Here is an 11,855-nt window from a genome sequence, read left to right as displayed (position 1 = left end):
GTAATGTGATTACCCGCTGGACTATCACTAACTGCGTGACACTTAACAATGTTTTTTAATTGATGAAATTGTTGAAACAATACAAGCTTAGATTGCTTTGACCGTGATGTGAAAAACAAATCAAATCCCTGTCATGTCATATGAAAAAAATATAATTGTGTACATTTTCTTACTGGGTTTTAAATCCTCAGTTCAACCTGGAAACTGTATTTTTAATATTTTTTTTAAACACATTTCCTGTAAATGCAGCAGCCAGTGAGGTCTTGAGAAGATCTGGGTTTTCCCACATTCTCTGGTAAACACTGGTGTGAGGTGCTCCAACCAAAGTCATCCTGATTGGTTGATCGGTTTGCTAAGCCCGCCCCTCCGGGCGATTTAATTGGTCGAAACCGTCTCGCTCTGACACGCTCTGAACAACAAATGCACGTGTACATTGTACATCAGCAAGAGAAACGCGCAGCGTGTCCAAACGGTGTTTCTGATGAAGCCATAATAACAGACTCGTTTCTATCAAACTGCACTGCACTTTATAATAGCGACTCTCAGATGTCCTGGAATGTATAGGACGATAGCAAGAAGAGAGGGAATAGAGGAGAGCGGCTACTTGTTGACAGAAGTAGCCTCATAAAAAGCATATTACAATGAAACCTCAGGAAATTATCAAAGAAAAGAGCAACCTATGGATATTTGGATATGGCTCCTTAGTGTGGAAACCTGATTTTGCGTACAAGAAGAGAAAAGTTGGCTTCATCAAAGGATACAAAAGGCTCTTCTGGCATGGAGATCATTTTCATCGAGGGGACAAGGAAAAGGTGAGATATTCATCTACAATCATATTATTCTGCTCTCCAATTGATTCAAATATTTCCTGATGGTTTTAGTTGTTTATTTGTTCATTTTTCTCATGTATTATTTGTTCACTGCCCGTGTCCTTGCTCTCCACAGCCAGGTAGAGTGGCCACACTAGTGGAGGATCAGGAGGTAAGTGTCCTTCATTTGGAAGCTCCGAGTCTATTTTAATACTGTTTACAGCATGCACTATATGTAATCTATTTCTATACCATTACCAGTCTATAACTAACTGTTACAAAAGTTGTAAACATCATTTTAACCCAATCACCACCAGTGAACATAAGAAACAATGAACTTGAAGAGGCTAATGAATGAACTTGCATATGTTTTACTTGACATGTGTAACCATTTCATGTATTTTTTCGTGATTTTCTACCGTTAACATTCCTCCTCCACTTGCTTTGCCTACAGTCGTGCACATGGGGAGTGGCCTACGAAGTGACTGACTCCCATATTGAAGAGTCCCTTCAGTACCTGAACATGAGAGAGGTTGTGTTGGGGGGTTACATAACAGAGACGGTGGAGTTCAACCCTGAGGAGAAGGGTCAGGGTGCCCTGTTGGCCCTCGTCTACATTGCTACTTCTGACAACCCCAGCTACCTCGGCCCGGCCTCAGACAAGGAGATCGCAGCCCAGATTGCCACGTGTCGAGGGAACGCGGGTCACAATATTGAATACCTGGTCCGCCTGGCAGAGTTCATGAGGCTCTACTGTCCTGAGGTGAAGGACGAGCACCTCTTCTCTATTGAGGCGGCCGTTCTGAACATTTTACATGACTGCGGAGGGATCAAACCCCCTGACCAGAAGACCTTTCATCCGGGAGATACATAAACGAACTACATAAGGCACTCCATCATACTTCACCATACAACTGTCCATGTTTTAATGCTGGCTAAAAGGGAAATGAGTTTGTTATGATTTGCTTTCAGGGAGGAAAAAGCAGCGGTGACATTTTCTGTGGCTTGGTTTTTATGTCGTAACGAAACCTCACAGTTGTGACATTTTGACCAGCTGACATTTGTACTGTGTACTTATATACATTTTAATAAAAAAAACACTGAAATCTGCATGAAGCCAATGGTGTTTATTTTCCCGCGGCTCATGCTCAACCCACAAAAAAGTCTCCTATATATTCATGTTCGCGGTCAAATGCTTTGCCTCATGCTGCTTCATCACATGGCTGAGGAATGTACAGCTGTAGGCTCTCGGAGGAAATGCTGACTGTTCCTCGGAGACTTGTTAACTGCACAGACCTACCAGCTTTTAGATATCTGTTACACTGCATCGTATATATGTGCTGTTTACTCTGGATGTTTCGTCGCCGTCGGGGGTATTCTGTGCCGTTCTTGAGTTCACGTCACAACAAGCAGGCTGTACAAACGCTTTCTTTTTATGATACCAGGATTGCCTCCACCTCTTAATTAAAGTCCGTCTTTTTAAAACTCCTGTTGTGCAGCCAAGCATTCCTCAAACACATACAACTTTATTTTAAAATGCCAAAGTTCTCAGGTACAACACATATGCATGTAAACCATCTGGAATATTTATATTTGATGTAATGGTGATCCCAGAAATCAAGCATACATCATGCACCGCTTGTCCTGAGTAATATCTAGTGGTGCTGGTGTTGGCAGCAATCTGTGCAAACAGTTAGCTGTAGGAGAAACCACAGACCATGGGAGACATGCCTGCATGCTCTTATAGTATAGGCAGAGTGTATAGGGGCTGAGCTGGGAGGTGGGGTGCAGATAGGGTTTCTTTCTCGGTCTGGACTTTGATCACGTTGGCAATAACTTGTGCACATGCCACATGTCAGATGTTTTTTTTTTTTTTTTTTTAATAGTTCCAACCATGGATATGCGCACATTTTAAGCAGCACATATATGTGGCTCTGTGGCTCACTGCTCTGCTTTCCTAGAAATCATCCCAGAACTAGGTCAAAGGTTTGATCTGTGAGAGGGAGGGAGGGAGAGAGAGAGAGAGAGAGAGAGAGAGAGAGAGAGAGAGCACTGGCACATACAGAGCAACAAGAGCTCTCATGTACAGAACATGTACTGATGAAAGACTGAAAGACATGGACAGAAAGCCTCCTGAGATGGACGATTCCCTATCCTGTCATTGCATAACTAAAGCACTACGTCCTGTGATTGTCCTTTTCCAGAAAAAACAATGATAAAACTGATATATGAAAGAACAATTTATGGCTCCTGCTGTTGCTAAATCACCACTGAAAAAAAATCTGTTTTCTGCTCAGAGCAAATCACGGCATGTTCTTTGTGGTGTCTGTTTTGTTTTTTTCGATGAAACTAAGGAGATCCAGACAGACAGCGTTGAGTCAACAACCCATGACGTTTGTCTGTGGTATGATGTGGTACATGTAGTGCGCAACACAATGATCTGACTCAGTGCATTTGGTGTGCCCTTTGCCTCCCAGTCCAAACCCGTTCTTTGTATTTGTTCTCTCTCATTCATTTGTTGGTGCTTCTTTTTTTGAGTCACCAGTAAAGGCATTCACTAATTAGAAACATGAACAGCTAAACTCATTTCGGATTCGCTGTACAACCTGTTCAACACCACTGTTAGCATGATGTTCAACTCTTTCAATTTGATTCGTTTTCATCCGGTTCCTATATTACAATACCAACGCCAATCTTCTCCACCCACACATACTGGTACAAAACAATGTGGTGCAAAGACACAGCGACTATATTCAGAGTGAAAACTCCGACGTCAGAGTCATCGTCCACAGTTCCAACTGTATGGAGACAATTGCAGCTGCAAAAATACATCTGTCACTCGATAAAGGCTGTTTTAAAATGTGGTTATGAAGTCTGAAAGAAGCAATTCTTTTTCTACTTGCAATGAAAGATCAATTGTGTTGCATTAGAGCATTTTGATTTACAGCTCAGTCGAACACCTCTCATTTGGAGCTATAACAATAAAGATGAGTTAATCAATAAAGGCCCTTACCACACTGTTAGGGCTCTTTGGAGACGTGCAGAGGAAATCTGAAACCCTGGGGTCACTAATTCAGAGGATGCTCTTTCACAAAGAGAGGAGCAAAACATTTCCACATGTCTATTGTTTGCATCAGCATTGAATATACTATGAAACAACATAAAATAACAGCATACTCTATTGACATCAAGAATGTACAATATACATATACATGGATGCACTGTGCTCCCTATGTAATGTGAACCCCTGATCAATACCATTACCCTTCCTGAGGTCACTTGCTCTCCAGGAAAAGATGTCGGCCATTATCCTGTGAACAAAACGCACACTGATTATGAGGAACACACACAATGCCGCAAAGTGGAGGTTGAGGTCATGTCCTGAGGATGCGCGTTTGGTCTATTATGACCCAGAATAGTGGTCACACATCCCCAAAAACATTTTTTCCCACTGATGCTCTTCGGAGCTCCCACCTGCATGCTAATGTGTACCTAGCCTGAACTCTGACCCCTGACCTTGGCTTGGTCAGTGCAGGGCTGAAGATCACCCTGGAAGTGTGCTAAAGAGAAAGTGATTGGGCCATTAATGGAGTCCATCCGCTTAAGAGCCCTCGCCCTCTTATATAGGGGGGTCAGCTCTGTCTGCTGAGGGGGTCACCTCACCCTTCGCTGGGTTCCTGTCAGTGGACACGAGTGCTGTGTGGTCTGGAGGCCACTTCGCCACAAGAGGAAGACCGTCCATTAAAAAGACACAAACAATGGCTAATGATTTGGCAGTAAACCGCATGCCTTCTCTGAACCCTTTATCAATCAACAAAATAGAAACAGAAACGAATGTTCCTCCATACGTTATATATTTTACTTAATAAATGGTAACTTTGGTATTTTTTAACCTGGATGCTGTTTTCCCACGTTTTGTGTGTCTAGGTGTTGCCATACAGACTTTAATAGTGGCAAAAACAAGCACTTTTAGTGGACATAAATTGAGGACGAGGAGTTGCCCCGAGCGCTTACGTGCAGCTTGTTTATTGGCTGCTGTCAGCAGTATTCTGGCTCTATACTGAACCAATTTCAAAACTGGTTGTCCCCAGTAGCCACTTAGACACAAAAACACGGGTAAATAGGTTGCAAATGACCCAAAGTTACCCTTTGTGCTTTCTGACTGCTTAGATCAAAAGACTGAATCTGGCTTGTGGTTTGGGCGTGAGCTGCTGCTCATCTTGTTTATGAAAGAGTTTAGTCTCATCCGTCATTGTGCTGTAATAAACGCCGTTCTTTAATCCATTCATCATCGGCAGTGGTTGATGTAAAAACTGTTTCTTCTCACTCAAACAGAACTTGACTCACACTCACTGGATCTTTTAATCCAATCTGTTTGGAGCAGGACTGGGGACTGAACCAGGCTTGACAAAATTAAATCTCAAGCCAGAGAGCTGCCTCCTGCTTCATTAGCCTGCTCTATCCCCGAGGAATGGCACTTTTGCTGCTCATAATTTAATTTCCTTAATCTCTTTTACACTCAAACCCGCCACAGCCGCCTGCGCCTGGTCGAGGGGTGTCAGGGCCTGAGGGGAAATGTGTCTGTGTCCATATTGAACATTGGTTATATTTGACGGCTAAGATTCAACACCATGTTTGCCGTCTTAGTTGTGTTAGCATGTTAGCATTCGCTAATAACCACATTTTACTTCATTATCATCTGCGAACCCCCAAGTGTTGTTTTTTCACTTTGTATTTTTTACTGCTTAACAAACAAGACATGAGGTGTTTGTAAGTGGATTGTTTTACCTTTGCACAGAGCCAGGCTAGCTGTTTTCCCCTCGTTTCCCTTCTTTGAGCTCAGCTAAGCTAGCTGGCTGTAGCTACATATTTACAGTATAGACCAGACTAAACCTTTTATTAAAAGCATTTGAGCTGACAATGATATTAAGGGAGGGAGGTGTGCATATGCCTCCTTGTCTGCTTTGCAGGAATACCGGAAAACAAGTCCAACTCAGTTAGTATGCAAACTTCTGCATGGCTCAGCGTGAGCATCCAAAGGTAGCATTCAGTGTAGGCCTGCTTCACTTTGGCAGCAACCAGCATAGTTATTTCACGTTGTGAGGCCAAATAAACCTTGCGTGGTGTTCTTTGTCAAAGCACATCAATTGGGCGAAGCAGGTGGGTTTTTCCAGTGCCAAGGGAAGTGCCACATTGACATTTGGCAAACAACCCCCCCCCCCCCCACACACACACACACACACACACACACACACACACACACACACACACACACACACACACACACAACTGAGAATGTGGCCTGTTCATTCTTCATTTCCTTAATCAGTCAGTTTGTATTTTTGTCTTTTAAATGTCAGCCAAAATAAGAGAGTTCAAAACAAAAAGGAGTGAAAACTCAATGACCTAGTTGTGGAGCGTTCACACCCAGTGAAGAGAACGACATGTGCTTGTTTTGGTGAAAACAGCACACCGTTTGTATTGTAGCCTGTGCTACAGAATGATTGGCCAACTCATTAGCTGTACTTACTTGTTGAAGTAAGTACACCTTTCTCTCTCGATGTCAACACATGCCATAAATACAATGATTGCACAATATTTCCACTCAAAGTGCCACACCAGAACTGAGAATTCCAACAGCTGCTATAGACAGCAAACTCAAGGGAACAACCGGGTCGTCAAGAAACTGTGAGGGAATATTAAGAGGTGTGGTTTAAGTCTTTCTTTCCTTAACCGTGGTAATTTAATTCAAGATTTATTTTAAGCTGGAAATGCCATACATGCCTCATGCCTTACATTTGATAGATTATCTAAGACAGTCATTCCCAAAGACAAACCACAGGTGATTCTGCAAATTTATCGAATAAATTTGCAGAATTTCTTCGATATTCTTTTATTTAACATTTATATTTGCAGTACACCTTTGAACCTGGATGTTTGTATTGTTTTGATGTTTGTCGCCTACTTTGAATGTAAAATAAAAGGCTAGCATCCATTTTGTTTGTTTGGCTGATGAGAGAAGATAAAAAAGTAAATGAGTAGCCCGTTAACTTCCCCTGAATGCATTCATTTGGTCTCATTCATAAAGTATTTACCATGCATATGTTTTCACTCGCACATGCATAAAACACAGTTCTGATTTTTATCAAACGTATTCATCTCTTCTAAATGGCTGGTTTAGCCATTCAAGATTATATAATGTGATGTAGAAATGGCAGTAAAATGGTAAAGTACATTCATTAACACAAATTCGCTGTTCCCACAATTTATAGACAAGGCCTGTTGTGAATTGGGTCGCAGTGGTTTGTCTGCGAGTTTGGGAAACACTGAGCTAAGGTAATTCATTTCACTTAAAAGTTGATGTAATCTTGTGTACAAAAAGGAAAGCGGGAATAGAATTGTGTTTTCGGGGGATTCTGCCTTTAGTGGGAGTGATACAGATGAGGGACGAGGCTCCAGCCCCCCCTGTTGGCAGATACAGGCTGTATTTGAAAAGCAAGCGCAGCTTAGAAGTTAAAGTTTGATATGTGTAACCAAAACTGCACTATGTAATAATCAGACACTTTCAAAAGACCTTGTGAATTTTTGGACTTTCTTACCTACCGCTTGACATTTCCCTCCTTAGATGACCCTGACATTATGAGGCCTCTAAGCCCTCAGGTACTCTGACTCACTTTCTCAGCCTGAATCAAAAGACCCCTTGAGATTTCCTGCCATTTTTCTCTGGAGTGTTTTTTCTCAAAGAGCAGGAAAGGCAGCTCTGTTTCCCACACACTCACGGAGGTTGGATATCAATGCCATTTTACAGTGTTACCACAGCAGCTGCAGAGTCATTGTGAGGGTCTCACAGACTTTGTGCTGCAATATCACACAAGTAATGACGCTGGTTTGTATCTTTAAGAGGGAACAGTCTTTGCAACATGTTGAGTATAGCCTCTATCTGCACTTGTTTTCCTTCTATCTTCAGTCTGAGTCAAATGCTTTCCTAAGTGTGTAATGGCAAGTAATGATGCTTCGTGTTTGTTTGGAAAGTTTCATCCCTTTGAAAAGATTGTGTTCTCATGTTAATCAGCCAATTGCGGCAGAGTTTCCTGTTTGAATTGATTCTAATCGGGCTCTGAAAGAACATATGCTGCTGTGTGGATTGATGTGGAGCCAATTGAAACTAAAAGAAGAAGAAAACACAGATGCTTCAAAGGCCAAAGGGTGAGACCCCCGGTGATATTGTTATCAGTTCCCTGGAATGCATCGGATCAAACATTCAGCCGTTGAGGGATTGATGTGAATTTGCATTTGTACGTGGATTCATCGGGACTTGAACAGCTTCCAAAGAAAATGTCTTTTGATTCTATGCATTTTTTTTTCATGTAGTAAGCCTTTTATTAACACTTATTGTTACAGATTGCACAATAAAAAAAATGACAAAAACAAATATCACATCTGATGATCTCACCTGGAAAAAAACCAAATGCTGGTTGGGTTTTTCCATGACATATATTTGGGTGTGTAATTCATGTCAGTTAGCATTCCAGACTTGTACTGTCACCAGCTGCTGTATGTGAACTCGATAAAAGGTAAAGAAGTACTAGTGTAACAGTAACAATGTCCTGATAGAAGAGATAACTCACAGGCAGCCGGACAACTAAGACATGAGATGTTGTGAAAATGATTACAGGTGTGCACACACACATACATATTATGTGTGGAAATCTACACTGTGATTCCTCAGTGTGGTGAAAACACAGAGCGGGAAATGCAGTTTACTTACCTTTTTATTTGCTTTATAGTAGGACCACTATAATATTTCATATTCAAATTTTGTTTTAAATTGATCTGCGTTCTACAAGTGCGAATCAGCTGCTATTGACAAGCTTTTTAACATTAGCCTGACCATAATTATTATTATTTCAGGAAAGCTCCGACAGTTTGAGAAATACGATTTCTTGCTAAGAGTAAAAAAAAAGAGAAGAAGATTGAACTACTACTTAGATAAACATAAAGACTTGAAACAGTCCTTTTGCTTCACGTCAATCATTCAATCATTCAATATACTTTTTCATTTTCATTTCATTTGCTGAACAAAACCAAATAAAGGTACAGAACTATGTGACATCACTTTGTCGAAACTAACCCTAACCTCTTAAAACCACATAGGAAACAGCACATATAGAAGTGTCTCACATGAAATAACCAAAACTGGCAACTTTGGCAAAAATACATTGTGTTCATGTAGTACCCCATTGCACATGGTCAGAAGCCTATTGAGAAAATGAATTTCAGGGCCTTTAAATGTGTTTTTAATCAATCTATGTATTCATTTAATAGTCAGAATCACCAAGCGGATCAATCGAAGGACACTTGTTTGACTATTTTGAATCAGGGCTACTGTATATCCCATGATGCACGGAGGACAGACCCCCTGTGATGCTTTCTGGAGGGTAAAGTGGGATTAGTCCGCTGCTTCTGGACCCCTGCCAGGGTTTAATGGAGCAGGAATAACTAAATTGACGGGTCTGCTCGCTGGCCAACAAAAGCCCAAAAACACTTAGGCTTTACTTAGAAATTGGGACATGCTGACTTACCCTAAGCTGGTTCAGATCAAAATGGTAAAAAAAAAAAAAAGGGTTGTGATATTAATTCAGATTAACTGCAAATGCACTGATCCAACAAAAAAAAGGCCAGGCGTGTATTTCCTCATTCACACGATTGCAATGATTCACAGATGTAATTTATGCTTTCCTGCAATAACTGGCTACAAATCAAGAATGCGAACCACAGGGGTCAGCTGAGAGGTAGGGCGGGCGGGCGGGGGGGGGGGGGGGGCGGGGGGAGCCACACAGGTCCTGAATTCCCATGAATCACTTGGTGCAGTGACCATAAGGTGCTAGAATTCGAGTTGTCTTGGGAAGGGGGTTGTATCTTGCTACTAGGAAACTGGAGAGCTACATGACACCCCAACACAAAACCAGTGCTCTGGGCAAGATGAGGACAATGGAATGCAGTTTTAGCCCAAGACTGAAATAGCTCAAAAGGCTAATGATTGAATGGATTGCTATAAAATATGATACAGGCATTCATGGTCCTCAAATGTTAAATATGAATGACTTTGGTGATCCCTTGACTCCTCCTGTAGTACCACATTAAAACTTCACATTGTGGTTATGTCTCAAGTTTCAACAACTATCATTAATTGGTGGGTTTTCATTCAATTAAATAACACATTCATAGTCCCCTCAGGATGAATTGTAACGACTCATCTAGCGCCATCAAGTCAAACTTTGTATTTGTCTAAATACTTTGGTAAATACCTGAAAAACTAATGACGATTCTCATCAGCTTCAGTTTGTCAGCACTTTGTGTTTAGTGCAAATATTAGCATGATAACGCGCCAAACAAAGACGGCGAATAGGTAAACATCACACCTGCTGAACAGTTGCGTGTTTGCTCTACTATTGTGAGCATGCTAGCATGCTAGCATTTGCATTTACTACTACTACTACGGCCCTACAGAACCACCAGCATGGCTGTAGACCCTTGTTTTTGCTCTAATAGCATGCTGTGTAATTGTACTGCAAGCATCTAAAATGTATATCTTTTTTGGGGATAGATGTCATTTGGCATTCTGTGGCAGAACATGCAAAAGAAATGTCTATGTGGATCGATAAAGGGGTTTAAGACTTCCTAAAGCGGAGTGCACATCATCAATGAACACAAAACAAATGAATCCACCGCAGTCTATGTTTTGCGTCAAATTCAAGCAAGCAGGTCAGGATCCTTAACAGCGGGATGCAAACAGTGTCACAGAGATTATGTCAAATATATGTTCAGCAAGTGACGATGTGTCCCCGCCGTGACCCTGAAGTCACACCTAACTAAAGAAGACGGGGGAACGATTTCCATTATGAGAGGTCTCAGTGTGATGGAAGCACCCATGCTGCTCTAATCCTCACCACTTAAGAGCCTAGGCAATATCTACTTAAAGAGACATTATGCAGGAGGTGTTATACAAATGGCTTGTTTATTGCTCCACCTCCGTGTCAGCCACTTGTTTTGTGCCCTGTCTACAGTGTGCCATGCTGATCTCTGGCTTAGAGAGGAGCATAATCTTTTAACACCAACATGGCAGATCTCTCTATTGTTGTCAGCTTTAAGATACAACAGGAATTTGAATCGGTTATTGGGTTTTTCTTTTTACCGACCAGAGCACTAGTTGGGAGAGAAGACGTGAGGGGCATTTGAGGCTGTTATTCTTGCATTAATTCATGAGTCAGTCAAACATGAGGGGAATGAATTTTAAGGCGTGCTGTGCGTGGGGGGGCCCGCCCTAATCTGCACAGTGAGAGACACTTACTAAGGAGATTACCTTCATGAATCTATGTCATAGATACTTTTCTGCATGTCTAGTCATGCAGAGAGAAAGAGAGAGAGATAGCGTGAGAATGCAGACCCAAAACATATTTATAGCATCCCAACTGATTCTCTCTAGACACTGAGCCACTGATAAAGTCGTGAGCACGCTGCTGACATCTGTACATGCAAACACGTTTGCGTTCAGATTAGCACAGCGTCCGTATAAATTTGCATTTGTAGCATTGAAGAGCAGCTTACCGGTTGATCCGCGATGATAAAAGTGTCTGTTACAGGAAAGAGAATCTTTGGATGTGGGGATATTTATAGACCGTTTCCTGTGTTTGACATTTACCTTGGCTTAAGGAACACAAGCATTGTGACTCACAGCTGCCAGAGGTGTAGCATGGGAGCCGAGCTGGCAACATGACGTGTGTTGTTGGTGATGGTGGTGGTGGTGGTGGTGGGGGGGGACCAGATGTTGTCCTCCTACTATTGGGAATAAACTCTATCACTCACAGCGCAGGTGGTGGGAAAAGGGGGAGAGAAAGGGAGAAAAGAACGAGTGAGCAAGAAACAACGGCAAACAGGAAGCAGAGACCTTACAACACAATGCACACAGAGTTTCCTGCAGGCTCAGACAGATAAGGAGCAACTCATTGTTTAAAGCTGTATTTTCACCCATAAATGCATACTGAT

General features: G+C 41.9%; 1 protein-coding gene across 1 annotated transcript; it reads left to right on the top strand.

The window, feature by feature from the left end:
• Positions 1 to 442: 442 nt before the first annotated feature.
• LOC137880376 (glutathione-specific gamma-glutamylcyclotransferase 1-like) lies at positions 443 to 1,919 on the top strand. Its single transcript, XM_068721711.1, has 3 exons — positions 443 to 812; positions 946 to 981; positions 1,264 to 1,919. Exons 1-3 carry the CDS (start codon positions 642 to 644, stop codon positions 1,681 to 1,683), a joined length of 627 nt encoding a protein of 208 aa, XP_068577812.1. The 5' UTR covers positions 443 to 641; the 3' UTR covers positions 1,684 to 1,919.
• Positions 1,920 to 11,855: the final 9,936 nt, after the last annotated feature.

Source organism: Cebidichthys violaceus, unplaced genomic scaffold (genome assembly GCF_023349555.1).
Source record: "Cebidichthys violaceus isolate CVI_PGR_0920_01 unplaced genomic scaffold, fCebVio1.0.p SCAF_28, whole genome shotgun sequence".
In the NCBI taxonomy this organism is placed as follows: domain Eukaryota; kingdom Metazoa; phylum Chordata; class Actinopteri; order Perciformes; family Stichaeidae; genus Cebidichthys; species Cebidichthys violaceus.
Note: the sequence above shows the minus strand (reverse complement) of the source record. Positions and strands in the feature narration are given on the sequence as shown.

What these genes read in the sequence shown, in the direction of transcription:
- LOC137880376 (XM_068721711.1), top strand. Translation starts at nt 642, where the DNA reads ATGAAACCTCAGGAAATTATCAAAGAAAAGAGCAACCTATGGATATTT. An exon ending in ATCGAGGGGACAAGGAAAAG is followed by an intron (nt 813 to 945) that starts GTGAGATATTCA and finishes TGCTCTCCACAG; the next exon opens with CCAGGTAGAGTGGCCACACT. An exon ending in CACTAGTGGAGGATCAGGAG is followed by an intron (nt 982 to 1,263) that starts GTAAGTGTCCTT and finishes CTTTGCCTACAG; the next exon opens with TCGTGCACATGGGGAGTGGC.